The following is an 11,966-nucleotide window of genomic DNA, read 5'->3' as shown; positions in this document are numbered from 1 at the left end:
CAATAAATCGAGAATAGGCCAAGAATGGGCAAACCATAACATGACATTAGCTAGTAAAATTCTTGACCATTAGATTATATATATATATATATATATATATATATATATATATATATACCCATTTGTCAATCGAATTTGCAGGATTTCCATTTCGTGCTTATCCCACTTATTTTGTTTATAGTTTCCATAATTGGCAATAACGCGTACAAGTATATTCTTCGATACAATACTTTCCAATATGTCATACGGTAAACGTGGAGGTAGATGGGGTATGAATTTCATATCTGGCTCGGGTCCACAACATAGTTTGTCAACACATTCTGTATTCAAGGACGAAAAGTCAGATGTAAATAAACAGTCTGAAGATTACAAAAATACAAAACCTCCAAACTTTATTAGAACCGGAGGTGCATCTGTCCCGCCACCACCATCTCTTGGTTCTCGTAATAGTAGAGGTTATTCAGATCCCAATGAAGTCCTAATAAATCACAGTGCATTTGCCGGAACACAGGGAGGCTCAACACGGGCTTTTGCTAATTTAGGTCGCAAAAGAGTAGCAGACGAGGATGAGTGAGTTTTATGTTTTAATAATTGCATGTATTTTATTACACCAAAAAGACCACATAATTAAAACCATGCATCCAGGTTCATCAGTCTCGATTACTAGGATTCTTTCTCCTTATTCAATATATAAATCTAGAAGTCTTCAACACTTAATTTACATTGCGATTGCATTGGAATTTAACAAAACCAAGGATACTATTTTGTAAGCTTAAACCTTTAACAATGAATTTAAAGGTAATTGAGGCATGTGTGGAGTTGGACACCTGGCTATTGAATTAAAAGTTGATGGCGAGACTGCTTAATCAAACTGATCAGTGCTTAATTTCCCTAGCTGTGTAAGCCGTACGGAAAAATCAATGAGAAATTAAATATGTGATATTTTTACTTTTTGTCTGTGTTACAACTTGATGTAATCAATATCTAGTTGTATTTAATAAGTTATAGTATGGTGTGTGCTACTGATGTGGATTTGGAAGTGACCAACTTGGTCTCGTGTGCTGTTACGGGTATGAGGGCTAATATCACTTCCCGGCTGCCCACACCGTGGAAGGGTATTTCTTGAGGGACCTGAAAAAGAAGTTGGATTAGTGTTGGTCTTGACGACCTGGGAGCGTGACCGCAGTGCCCAAGGGACAACTGCTTGAGGCCGGTTACGCACGGCCTTTTTGTGGGGGATTTTTGACGTGTTAGCTCCGTTCTTTAAAGGACCTTACCGCCGGAGACGGAAATCCGTGGGAGAAGGCGAGGTGTGCATTTTTAGGGTCGACCTTTTCTAACCCCACCCCTCCTTGTGGGAAGGCAGCACCGCTGTTATGCTGGTTGTCTGAGGGAAACACCTTACTGCCGTCAAACCTCTGTACAGTCAGCAGTACGACTTCGCCTTCGGACCTTGGGATCGCTGCTTTTAGTCTTACCGCTCTTCAACCGACCTGCCTGGCATGGTAGGACCTTTAGGAACGATTGTTCCAGCCAGTATAGCTCGATTGGTTCATGACGATAGGCAAGCCCGACCACCACGTCAAGGTAGCAGCAACGGTCGGCTACTGATGTCGGCAGTTATAAGTAGTATATATCATCAATCGGAAGTAAAATGCTTGGAGGCAGAAGGTTAAGAAGATCAAAGAAAAGAGAACGAGAACAAAACATGATATTTGTGGAAATGAAGGAACAATAAAGTCTGATACGATTGATTGATATTTTGCAAATGAAGTATTTACTGTATGGTTCTCAGATTTTACTAAGATGTTCTGTAATTTTGTGTTCTAATATATTCAATTGTCTTCACTTGTGTTCTGGTTCACTAAAATGGTACTATATTCTTCAGTCTAACTTAACTGCCCATGACTATACCTAATATATCATAGGTTTGACCAGTATCCTTGTTGTCCGTCGAAAAGTTAAGATTTGTCGCTTCTCCAAAATTATGGTAGTTAAGCGGTTCGGAGTTGTTTCCACAGGTATGAATAATAGTGTCATAACCACTTTGTTTCTGCATCCTCAGATCAAGTATAAATTCAACATATTTTCATCCTATACTGTAGGGCTTTGTAGAGATATCCGAAATAAACTTGATAATCATTTTGTTATATCGTAATTATCATCCTTCAATATACTTTTACAAAACACGGGAAATCAGTTCAGGAAAATAGATCTCATCAGTTTTTATAAAATCTATACAACCGTCTATAGTTTAATAGTCATTATATTTACATTGTTGTCTTATGCAGTGTTTGTTGGTGCGGGTATATCATCATTTTCAGTGTAACCTGTGCCACTAATTATGGTAATTATCCTTGAAAATGCAGGTTTTTTTATATCTCTGTTTTCTGGAAGAAGTCAGTCAGTCAGTCACAACGTAGAACTTCGTACGTACGTACATCAGTTCGAGCTGCCATACCAAATTAGCACAGAGATGAAGTTGTCGATTCAAATCCTATAGTGGTAGAAGTAGTAAGAGTGTAAGCATTATGTGAAAGATTAGGGTTTGAAGATGTTATTGAAGGAGTATAATTCAGTGAAAGAAATTTGGAAAGAGAAAAGGGATAGGGATATGAAGAATTCAGAAGATTAGAATTTGGGAGAACACAAAAAGTGGATGCACCTTCGCCATTGCAAACGATTTTGAGCCATGTCATTCAAGGTCTCTAACCATAGGTTGCTATCATCTCTCGAATCCCAACCAGGTAGTCTACACCTACCAACATGGCTCAGTCCAATTGTCAGTGACTTCATGGATTTGTGCCACGTTGTGGTCTGGCCGCCCCTAGCTTTCTTCCAACCTACTCCTACACCATGGAACACTGCACGTCTGGAAGAAGACCCCTTTTGTACAAGCAGCTCATAAATTTGTGTACTATCTAAGCATTTGTAGATGGAACCACTTTTTGTATGATAACTACAATGCCATTAAAGGACTTGTTATTTGGGACAAGATCCCTTTTCACCATTAACCAACCTATACATTTATACTTTGTTGAAATCGTTTGATAAGAGATTTATTCAATCTAATCATTGTCTATTTTTTGGAACCCCTCAAAATCTTAAGATAGTTTAGAGGCTTCATCGAATAATACCGCTGGAGCAAGCATTCGTGAATGAAACTTCATTTTAAATAACAACCAGGATGTCATTGAAAAGTCTGTTCTTTACATCAACTCAACTTATTAAGCTCTACTATCTTGCAAGTGTTTTACAACATATTCGTCATAACTACATTAACAGTCGTGTTTCCTTTTACTATCTAGTTACTTCTTAGAAGATGATGATACAAACAATTTAGAATACCAACCTGCTCCAGGAAGTCCAGCTGCTACTAAACGTTCAGATCAAGCTGATGTGCAATCAGATGATTCAGATGATCCTCTAGATCAGTTTATGGCTGGCATAAATGTAAATATTGTGTTTATTTGGTTATTTCTGTTTTCTATATGTAAAATACTTATTTTGTATCCTTAAACCCACTGACTAATTTGAAAATAAGTCAGTCAGTATGTACCGCGAAAAAAAGATCTAATTCTGCAAAGTTTATTTATTTATTTAAACACATAAATATTGGTACAAAGAAGCACCAGATACATATGCGCCACACAAATCTCATTTGATCTGTGTGAGGGCTGTGATACTGCTCAGGTGCATAAACCGAAGCAGGTGGTTTTCTTAGAGGGACACACCCAGAGCCTTTGACCTAAAATTCTAACCCACAAGGCAGTGGAGCATTGTGAGGAGATGCAGTCCCATGGTAGCCGGTGACCAACGATTGGTTCATACGCCATTCTTTCCTTCAGGATACTGGAGCCCATGTGCACTATTGGTTTGGAATCAAGGTTTTCCAACTCCCCTAGATGGACACTTCACATCCACCAACCCGGTTAAAGCGCCGGACATTCGCTTTTCGTCCTCTCGATTTCGTAAACAACAGTAGTGCCACGAGAAGGCAGTGAGTAGGACCTCCCTGGCAGAGGGTAGATACGCGTGACCATGTGAGAGCATTTGGAGAGGGAGAGCGGACTCGCCTCACTCTCGACCGTACCAGGGCATTTGGGGGGCATTCTGTAAAGTAAAAACGTTTTAACAGTTTAGAGCAAAATATGAAAAAGTTTAGCGTGTTTGTCAAATTCATTATAATAATTTGAAGCGTGGAAAATATAGAGTGTATAAGTTCAGTTCACTGATTATGCAAATGTTTTCTTATATGACTGGCGTAAATAGTAGTAGTACATCTATTATGCGAGAAAGCTAACAAATTTTCTTTGACTATTCAAACCTTGGTGATTTAAGTTGCCATCAAACCAATTTCCTTAATATTTATGACAGTTGAATACCTCATTTGCAGCTTTGCTGTTTCGTGAATGGTTTCTAATCATCGTAATTTTATAGTTGAAATCATGAGTCAATTGAAGCTAGACCACCATGGAAAACCTGGAAGCACTGGACGGCCGTTTCGTTCTATTGTGGGACTCCTCACCAGTGCGCATTCACGATCCTGCCTCGCGAAATTCGAACTCAGGATCTATCAGTCTCGCGCGCGAGCGCTTAACCACTAGACCACTGAGTTGGCATCCAACGGTGTTAATGTCTAACTTCAACCAATCCACGAAGTTGAGCAATCGTTCACCATTGTCTTTAGTGAGTTGATATCTCCCAATAGACCTGGTTGAACTCCACCTGCATCCCAGTTGTTGATGTCTACACTAAGAGTTGAACCCAGTACCTTTCACTTGAAACGTTCAACGCGTTATTCACTTAACTACTAGGTCCAGATATCCACTGACCTGTTCAAATGGTATAAATATACCAGAAGGTAACGGCTTGAGACTAATCACGATAGTGTATATGTATTCATTCTTGGTCTTCCTTTTTCTCCACTTTAAGCGTCTCACTAGTACACCCATGTGTGTTTGTTTACTTATCTACTCTATCTATCCTTATCATTTTTTTTGTTATTTCTAATAAACTGTATGGAATTGAAAGTTATTTCTTATGCAATTGTGTACATTTCTGAATCTACCAACTCGTGTGTTTACTCTCTCGTTTGACACTGGTTAAATGAATAAGTACAATATTTCTGCTTTTACATTAATCGTTCACTCAGTGATTTTAATTAGTAAATTTCATGTTTCCCTAGTCCTCCTCAGTATTTACTTACTCACACCTATTACTCCCAATCCAGCATAGGCCGCCGACCAGCATTCTCCAACCCACTCTGTCCTGGGCCTTCTTTTCTAGTTCTATCCATTTTTTGTTCATTCTTCTCATGTCTGTCTCTATTTCTCGGCGTAATGTGTTCTTTGGTCTTCCTCTTCTCCTTTGGCCTTCAGGATTCCATATGAGGGCTTGCCTGTAGCTCCTCCGGGGGCTACTGTCGGTCCCAAGCCCGGGTAAAGGAGGAGGGTTAGGCATAGGGTTAGCGACCCCATCCCGTAGAAAACCAACTCGCTAAAAAAACGCTAACCAGAAAAAAGCCGAGTCCCTCCTCAGTACTAATCAAGTTTAATAAAATATGGTCCTACTAGCCAGCTATGTGATCTAATGTTGCACCCCTTACAGTTTCCTTTGATATGAGGTAACTGGTAAAGGTAACCGACAGGACACCCATTGGTCTAAGTTTCATACTAGTTTTTTTGTTATTTCTGTATGTTTGTATGGGCGCGTGTCAAAATCACCTATTTTTTTATTCAACTATTCATATGCAAACTAGGAAGAGGTCAGAACACTTCATTCTGGCGAGAAAAGTGTGACTAAAGAGTCAAATAGTAAGGGAAAGAAAAGTACTAAAGGTGATGGAAAGTAAGTAACTTATTATTATCTTTAGTTTTTGAAGAAATGATTTATTTTATTTGCACTTTCGTTATGCTTTTACTCAGATCTATCTATCGCTTCACGTCTGTTTATGGTATGCAACTCTAAGTATGTATCCGCGTATGTGTATGGTGGGGGGACTGCAGGTACCATATCCATTTACATCAAAACCTACAAGATAAAAGGTTAGAGAGAGGGAGAGTAAAACAATATATGATCTTATGCATTTCTTTTCTACAGTCAACCTTTTGGTTATTAAATAAGTAGTATATTCCAACCATATTATAATTTCAATTTTTTCTATGTGTAATATATGTCTGGTCACCTCAATATGTTGAATTGTTTACTCTGTTCATTTATTTTACTATTTCTTTCTCAGTGGTTGTTTTTATATCCGAATGGTGTTTTGTAAATAAAATCAACTTGTGAAATCATCGACTTTGTCCGAGCTGTGTGTGTCAAGAGGTCTAAACATTCTTTAAGTCGTTCAACATAAACGCGCCTACCTCGAGACATGTTACCTGGAGTAAAAATAAGCTGAAAGAAACTTAAAGGACGGTCAAACCAAGACATACATCAGTCTAGAAATTATTGACTGTTGGACTAAACTTTTAATAAATACAGATTACCTGATTAAGGTCTAGTACAACAACTGTGATCAGTGATTAGAAACGTCGGGGGTTATATCAGTCGAAATAGGCCACGATTATATAAACACATTCATTGATTATCTTACTCTTGATCTTTTGTTCAAATATTCCTTCATATAGACCTTTTAATTTGATTTTTTCGAACCATATTATCAATTTTCAGTCTATCATTGCGCCTACATTATTAGTTATTCATCTTGTTGTATTGATGTCTCATGACAATGCACATTCGTGCCCAGTCTTTATGTTGATTGCAAGTGACTGATCAGAGTTTCGCTCCCACTTAATATTAAATGGTTTGAATGATTTTTTCTGGTTAGCGTTTTTTTAGCGAGTTGATTTTCTACGGGATGGGGTCACTAACCCCATTCCCAACCCTCCTCCTTTACCCGGGGTCGGGACCGGCAGTAGCCCCCAGAGGAGCTACAGGTGGAGTTCCCACTTAATATTGCTTAAATCATATTAACATTTATATCAAATAAATATTGTTGTTTGTTTTCTTCTCAATCATTTTATTAGAGGTGTACGTGATGATATTGAACAAGAAGATGAAATTGAATCGTATCTTAGATTTATGGAAGAAAATCCACATCTTGGATTACCTGGTGATGATGAAGAAGAAGTATATGAATATGACGCTGATGGAAATATTATTGGTACAGAGAAAAAGGTGAACAATTCAGGGTTTTTTCTAGTTTCTGTAACAATTATCACTGTGTTCTCTGTATTTTCAAAATTCTAATTGATTCTACGTAATAAGTAATCGTAAACCGTCCTAGATTTGTATAGTTGTTTAGTGTATCACCTTAGTGGATAGTGCTTCGTTATCTTGTCCTTTTCATAAACTGATAATCTCGTTTTCTTTTAGGGAGAGAGGGTATCTCTTGTAAACAAGCAATAGTTTGTTCTGGTTTAATAGGTATTGCAAATCACTAAACTGTATGTTCTTATGCTCACGACTGTATGGTCTTCTCTCAAAACCATTCAAATGAGCCTAAACCTTGATAAACGTGAGAGGGTTCAAACTAACCACGTCATAGGGGTAGTAACAAATGAAAGTTCTGGATTTGCTTTTTGGCTAACCAAACCGAAGTAGGCAGAATGGGAGTTCGAACATGCCACTTAATAGTTAAAAGTTGAATGCTTTTAATTGACCTACTTTTTTATGAATCTAATAAACTTAACACAATTTTCCCTTCTATCCGTTTTGACTCTCAATCTCTGTATACCAAATTCATTGGATCATGAGTCTACAGAGTTCACTAATTTGGTGTTCTCTTACACCAATTAAACTAATGACTACCAACAATGACCATCAGTCGGAATTCACATTGGAACACATAATTTTTTCTATCTTCAATAGTCAGTCAAAAGATAAACTGACAAGCAGTAACCAGTGGAGTTCAACTAGGTCTATTGGGAGATGTCAACTCACTGAAGACATTAGTGAAATGGTTGCTCAACTTTGTGTATTGATTGAGGTTAGACATTAACACCGTTGGATGCCGACTCAGTGGTCTAATGGTTAAGTGCTCGCGCGCGACTGATAGGTCCTGGGTTCTAATCTCTCGAGGCGGAATCGTGGACGCGCACTGCTGAGGAGTCCCATAATGGGACGAAACGGCTGTCCAATGTTTCCAGGTTTTCCATGGTGGTCTGGCTTTAATTTACTCATGATTTCAACTATATGTGATATATCATCATGATATGTGTACACATGAACAGTAGATAAATAATGATAACAAATTACATAATAACAGGTAATGAGTTAAATAAAAGCTTATAATATTAAGACAATATAAAAATATCATATCCCAATTCTATTCCGGAGGTTGCAGTTTTTTTTTACACTTCGTATTCTTGGAACTAATTGTACCTTGACTTATAATTCTAGATGTAATAAACTTGGGCTCGACCCTTTATGGAAGAGGAGACTCAAACTAAATCTTATCTTCTTCTATTTCAAAATACTTAACAAACTATCCTTTACATCCAACCAAGCAATTCAATGTGCAGAAACTTCACATTACGACATTTGTAACTGCTTGTCTTTAGCGAAACAAACATTTTAAATCATCTCTCTATATGAATTACTTTACCTGTGAATTTTCTAGACTCTGAAATAATCTGCCACAATCTATCCGTACGATAAAATCTCTCCCATTGTTTGTTCGCTGCATTGATGCATATTGCTCCTCTGAAAATGCATTAAATATTCTGGCGCTTGTAAGTGTATCTTACTTCACAAGTGGGATTATAGGAACTTTAAATGTTTAGCCACTTACCTGCTGTCACTTTACATTAACACTGTCTCTAGCAACCTTAACTTATTTGAATAATAACTAACATGAACAGTGGTAAACCTGACCAACATATTTTGGCAATCATTGTTTTGTTGTTCCGTGCTCTCTGTTTTCATTTTAGTTTCTCTAGTTGTAGATAATTATCAATAATTCGTCCCAGCACAGGAAATAACCATAAATAACACCGTTCATGAATCATCAGGCTATCCACTTAAGAAAAAAATTAAAAGTTCCCTGCTGATGCATTGGATTACTGTGATACATGTCATAAATGTACTACTTAAACAACTACTGAATTAGCAAACTTGAAGCAATCTTATATCACATGTTTGTTCTCTATATCTAATGTTGCTATTTATATCAAATTGATCATGCCTGTAAACTGGCGTGAATTCTGTCATTATTATTTTCAGAATTATTTATTTAAACACATAAATATTGGTACAAGGGAGCATCACATAAATCTCACTTGATTTATGTGAAGGCTGTGATACTGTCCGGGTGCCCAAACTGAAACAGGTGGTTTTCTTAGGGGGCCACACCCAGAGCCTTTGACCTAAAGGTCTGATCCACAAGGCAGTGAAGCATCGTGAGGAGATGCAGTCCCGTGGTGACCAACGGTTGATTCATACGCCATTTGTTCCCTTAGGATACTGGAGCCCATGTGCACCATTGGTTTGGAATCAGGGTTTTCCAACTTCCCTAGATGAACTTTCCGTGTCGACTAACCCCGGTTAAAGCACCGGATATTCGTTTTTGTCCTCTCAATTTCGTAAACAACAGTAGTGCCACGAGAAGGCAGTGAGGACTTCCCTGTCAGAGGCTATATACGCGTGGCTATGTGAGAGCATTTGGAGAGGGAGAGTGGACTCTCCTCACTCTCGACCGTACCAGGGCATTTGGGGGCAGTAAATAGATATAATAATTCATCATTTAATAATTTTGAAGGTTTCACCTTTCTCATCTCTCCGCTTCTATCTAACAATATTATCATATAACGTTTTATGTATTTGCTTTTTATATATAGACTATTGATCCATTACCTCCAATTGATCATTCCATGATAAATTATGCACCATTTGCTAAAAATTTCTATGTTGAACATGTAGAAATATCTAGTTTAGATGAAGCTGGTGTAGATTCACTTCGATCTAAACTTGGTTTACGTGTTAGTGGACCTAGTCCATTACGACCTGTTTGTTCATTTGCTCATCTTGGCTTAGATGAACCATTAATGGAAGCAATACGTAAAGCTGGTTATACACAACCAACACCTATTCAAGCACAAGCTGTTCCATTAATTTTAGCTGGACGTGATGTAATTGGAATTGGAAAAACTGGTAGTGGTAAAACTGCTGCTTTCCTATGGCCACTTATTATTCATATTATGGATCAAGTAAGTGTAAAATCAACTTCAGATCATTTCTCCCTATCTTTTATTTTATTAATTAACTTGAACAATAAATATATCTTTATATACAACCTATCTTTTACATATTAACACCACTAAATTAACTACTTCTATGAGTCCGGTGTTGATCTTTTTGTGCTAACGAGGTATGGCAACTTGGACTGATACATATATGTGCCGGATCCTACGTTGTAGCTGACTGACTGACTGATATTCCGTTTACAACTGATTGATCACTGTGTAATAAATAATGCTTATACATATTGATTGCTTAGTGCTGATCGAATTCTATCGATCAAGTGATCAATCAACTGTAAATACATCTCACTCATACAAAAGGTCATTCAAGGCCCAAATAGCTCCGTAGTATCGTCTGTGACTATGTAGTTGGTTGACACGTGATCGAATCCACCAGGGAACATTGGTTTCTGTGTCGACGAATGTCAGATAGCACGAAACCTAAGTCCTGAGTTTTCTTGTCGACTGTCTCCAACCACTGCCTTACATCTGATACATTAAATTCCGTACATCCGTTTACAGTGTGAACATGTCTTTGGCTCTAAATTTATTAAAAAAGTGCTATTACTTCATACCTTCCTTTCTACTAACTAATTCTTTCTCCCTGTATCATATCCTTATATGAAATCTTTTTTTACTACTTTTTACTACTTCTATGAATTTGGTGTTGATCGTGTTGTGCTAATGAGGTTGCCCAAACTGAAGTAGGCGACGCGATGTTCCAACTCTGGATGTATACGCAACTTATCCAATAAATGGGATACGCTCCTAATTTGTTTGTCATTTTTGAATCAGTGAGATCGTGTACACCATTCACTAATTATTCTTATTTTTTAGTATATTAACCGACTACATTTTCATGTGCTGGAATGCTGATATTGAAGTTCATAGGTGAATCGGGGGCTGATGGTCTATACCTTTAACCGATAAGCTATTATTCTACATTTGAAATTCAATAATTCAATAAAAGATCATTTACTCGACTCTAAATCGCATAACTTGCGTAAGGGTCTTGATATTACCCCTAGATGTTCAAAACACTATAGATTGAACGGGGTTTGAACTGAGAATCTAGTGAATGAATGTTGAACACTGCATTCACACGCACGACATAAAGTCAGTGAATAAAATATTCCTGAGTTCTAAGCACACAATTGTGTTTAAACATTTCCAAGAACACTCTAGAGCATTCACTTCTATAATGATTGCATGTATTTTTCTTCAGGCATATACCATCGTTGCCTACAGATAATGTAACGCGTTAAAATTTCATTTGTATTGATGTCTAGAAGATCCAGACATTGTAATATGCATGTTTGTTGGATTACTCATCCCAATTCATACTGCATTGTTCTTTCACGAGAACATTTATCAGGCATCAAACTAAACCTATCACATCATGGATAGCATTACTACTCAGCTTCTCAGAACTTTTCAAACGTAGGGTCAATCGATCTGTAGCTCACCTGGTTAAAAGTTGGGTGCCTAGACAAATAAGTCAATTTCATAAATTGCACATTAATGTCACATGCCTAAATATATGATTGGCCAAGAATCCCTCCTAGAATTTTTTGCGTTTTATATTTGGTGCTGGATTCGTGGTTAGCAGGAGAATGTATGATGAACATTTCGTACTATATTGGGACTTATCATTTCATTATATTGAAATTGTGGGTGCGCACTGCTCAGGAGTCCCACAATAGGACGAAATGGCCGTCCAGT

The 11,966-nt window shown here is 37.6% G+C and overlaps 1 protein-coding gene across 1 annotated transcript in view; it reads left to right on the top strand.

Annotated features, from left to right (window-relative positions):
- Positions 1 to 238: 238 nt before the first annotated feature.
- Positions 239 to 11,966, top strand: part of Smp_131770 (DEAD box ATP-dependent RNA helicase, putative) — a gene marked incomplete at its 5' end in the record, with an annotated part of 33,686 nt that continues 21,958 nt past the window's right edge. Inside the window, 5 exons of the mRNA XM_018791300.1 lie at positions 239 to 570; positions 3,309 to 3,453; positions 5,762 to 5,850; positions 7,032 to 7,182; positions 9,843 to 10,211. Coding sequence (XP_018645513.1) covers positions 239 to 570; positions 3,309 to 3,453; positions 5,762 to 5,850; positions 7,032 to 7,182; positions 9,843 to 10,211 — 1,086 coding nt within the window. The remainder of the gene's footprint in view (positions 571 to 3,308; positions 3,454 to 5,761; positions 5,851 to 7,031; positions 7,183 to 9,842; positions 10,212 to 11,966) is intronic.

This window comes from Schistosoma mansoni (genome assembly GCF_000237925.1).
Source record: "Schistosoma mansoni, WGS project CABG00000000 data, chromosome 3 unplaced supercontig 0105, strain Puerto Rico, whole genome shotgun sequence".
NCBI classification, from domain to species: Eukaryota; Metazoa; Platyhelminthes; class Trematoda; order Strigeidida; family Schistosomatidae; genus Schistosoma; species Schistosoma mansoni.
The sequence above is the reverse complement of the archived record's forward strand: the minus strand, read 5'-3'. Positions and strand labels throughout refer to the sequence as shown.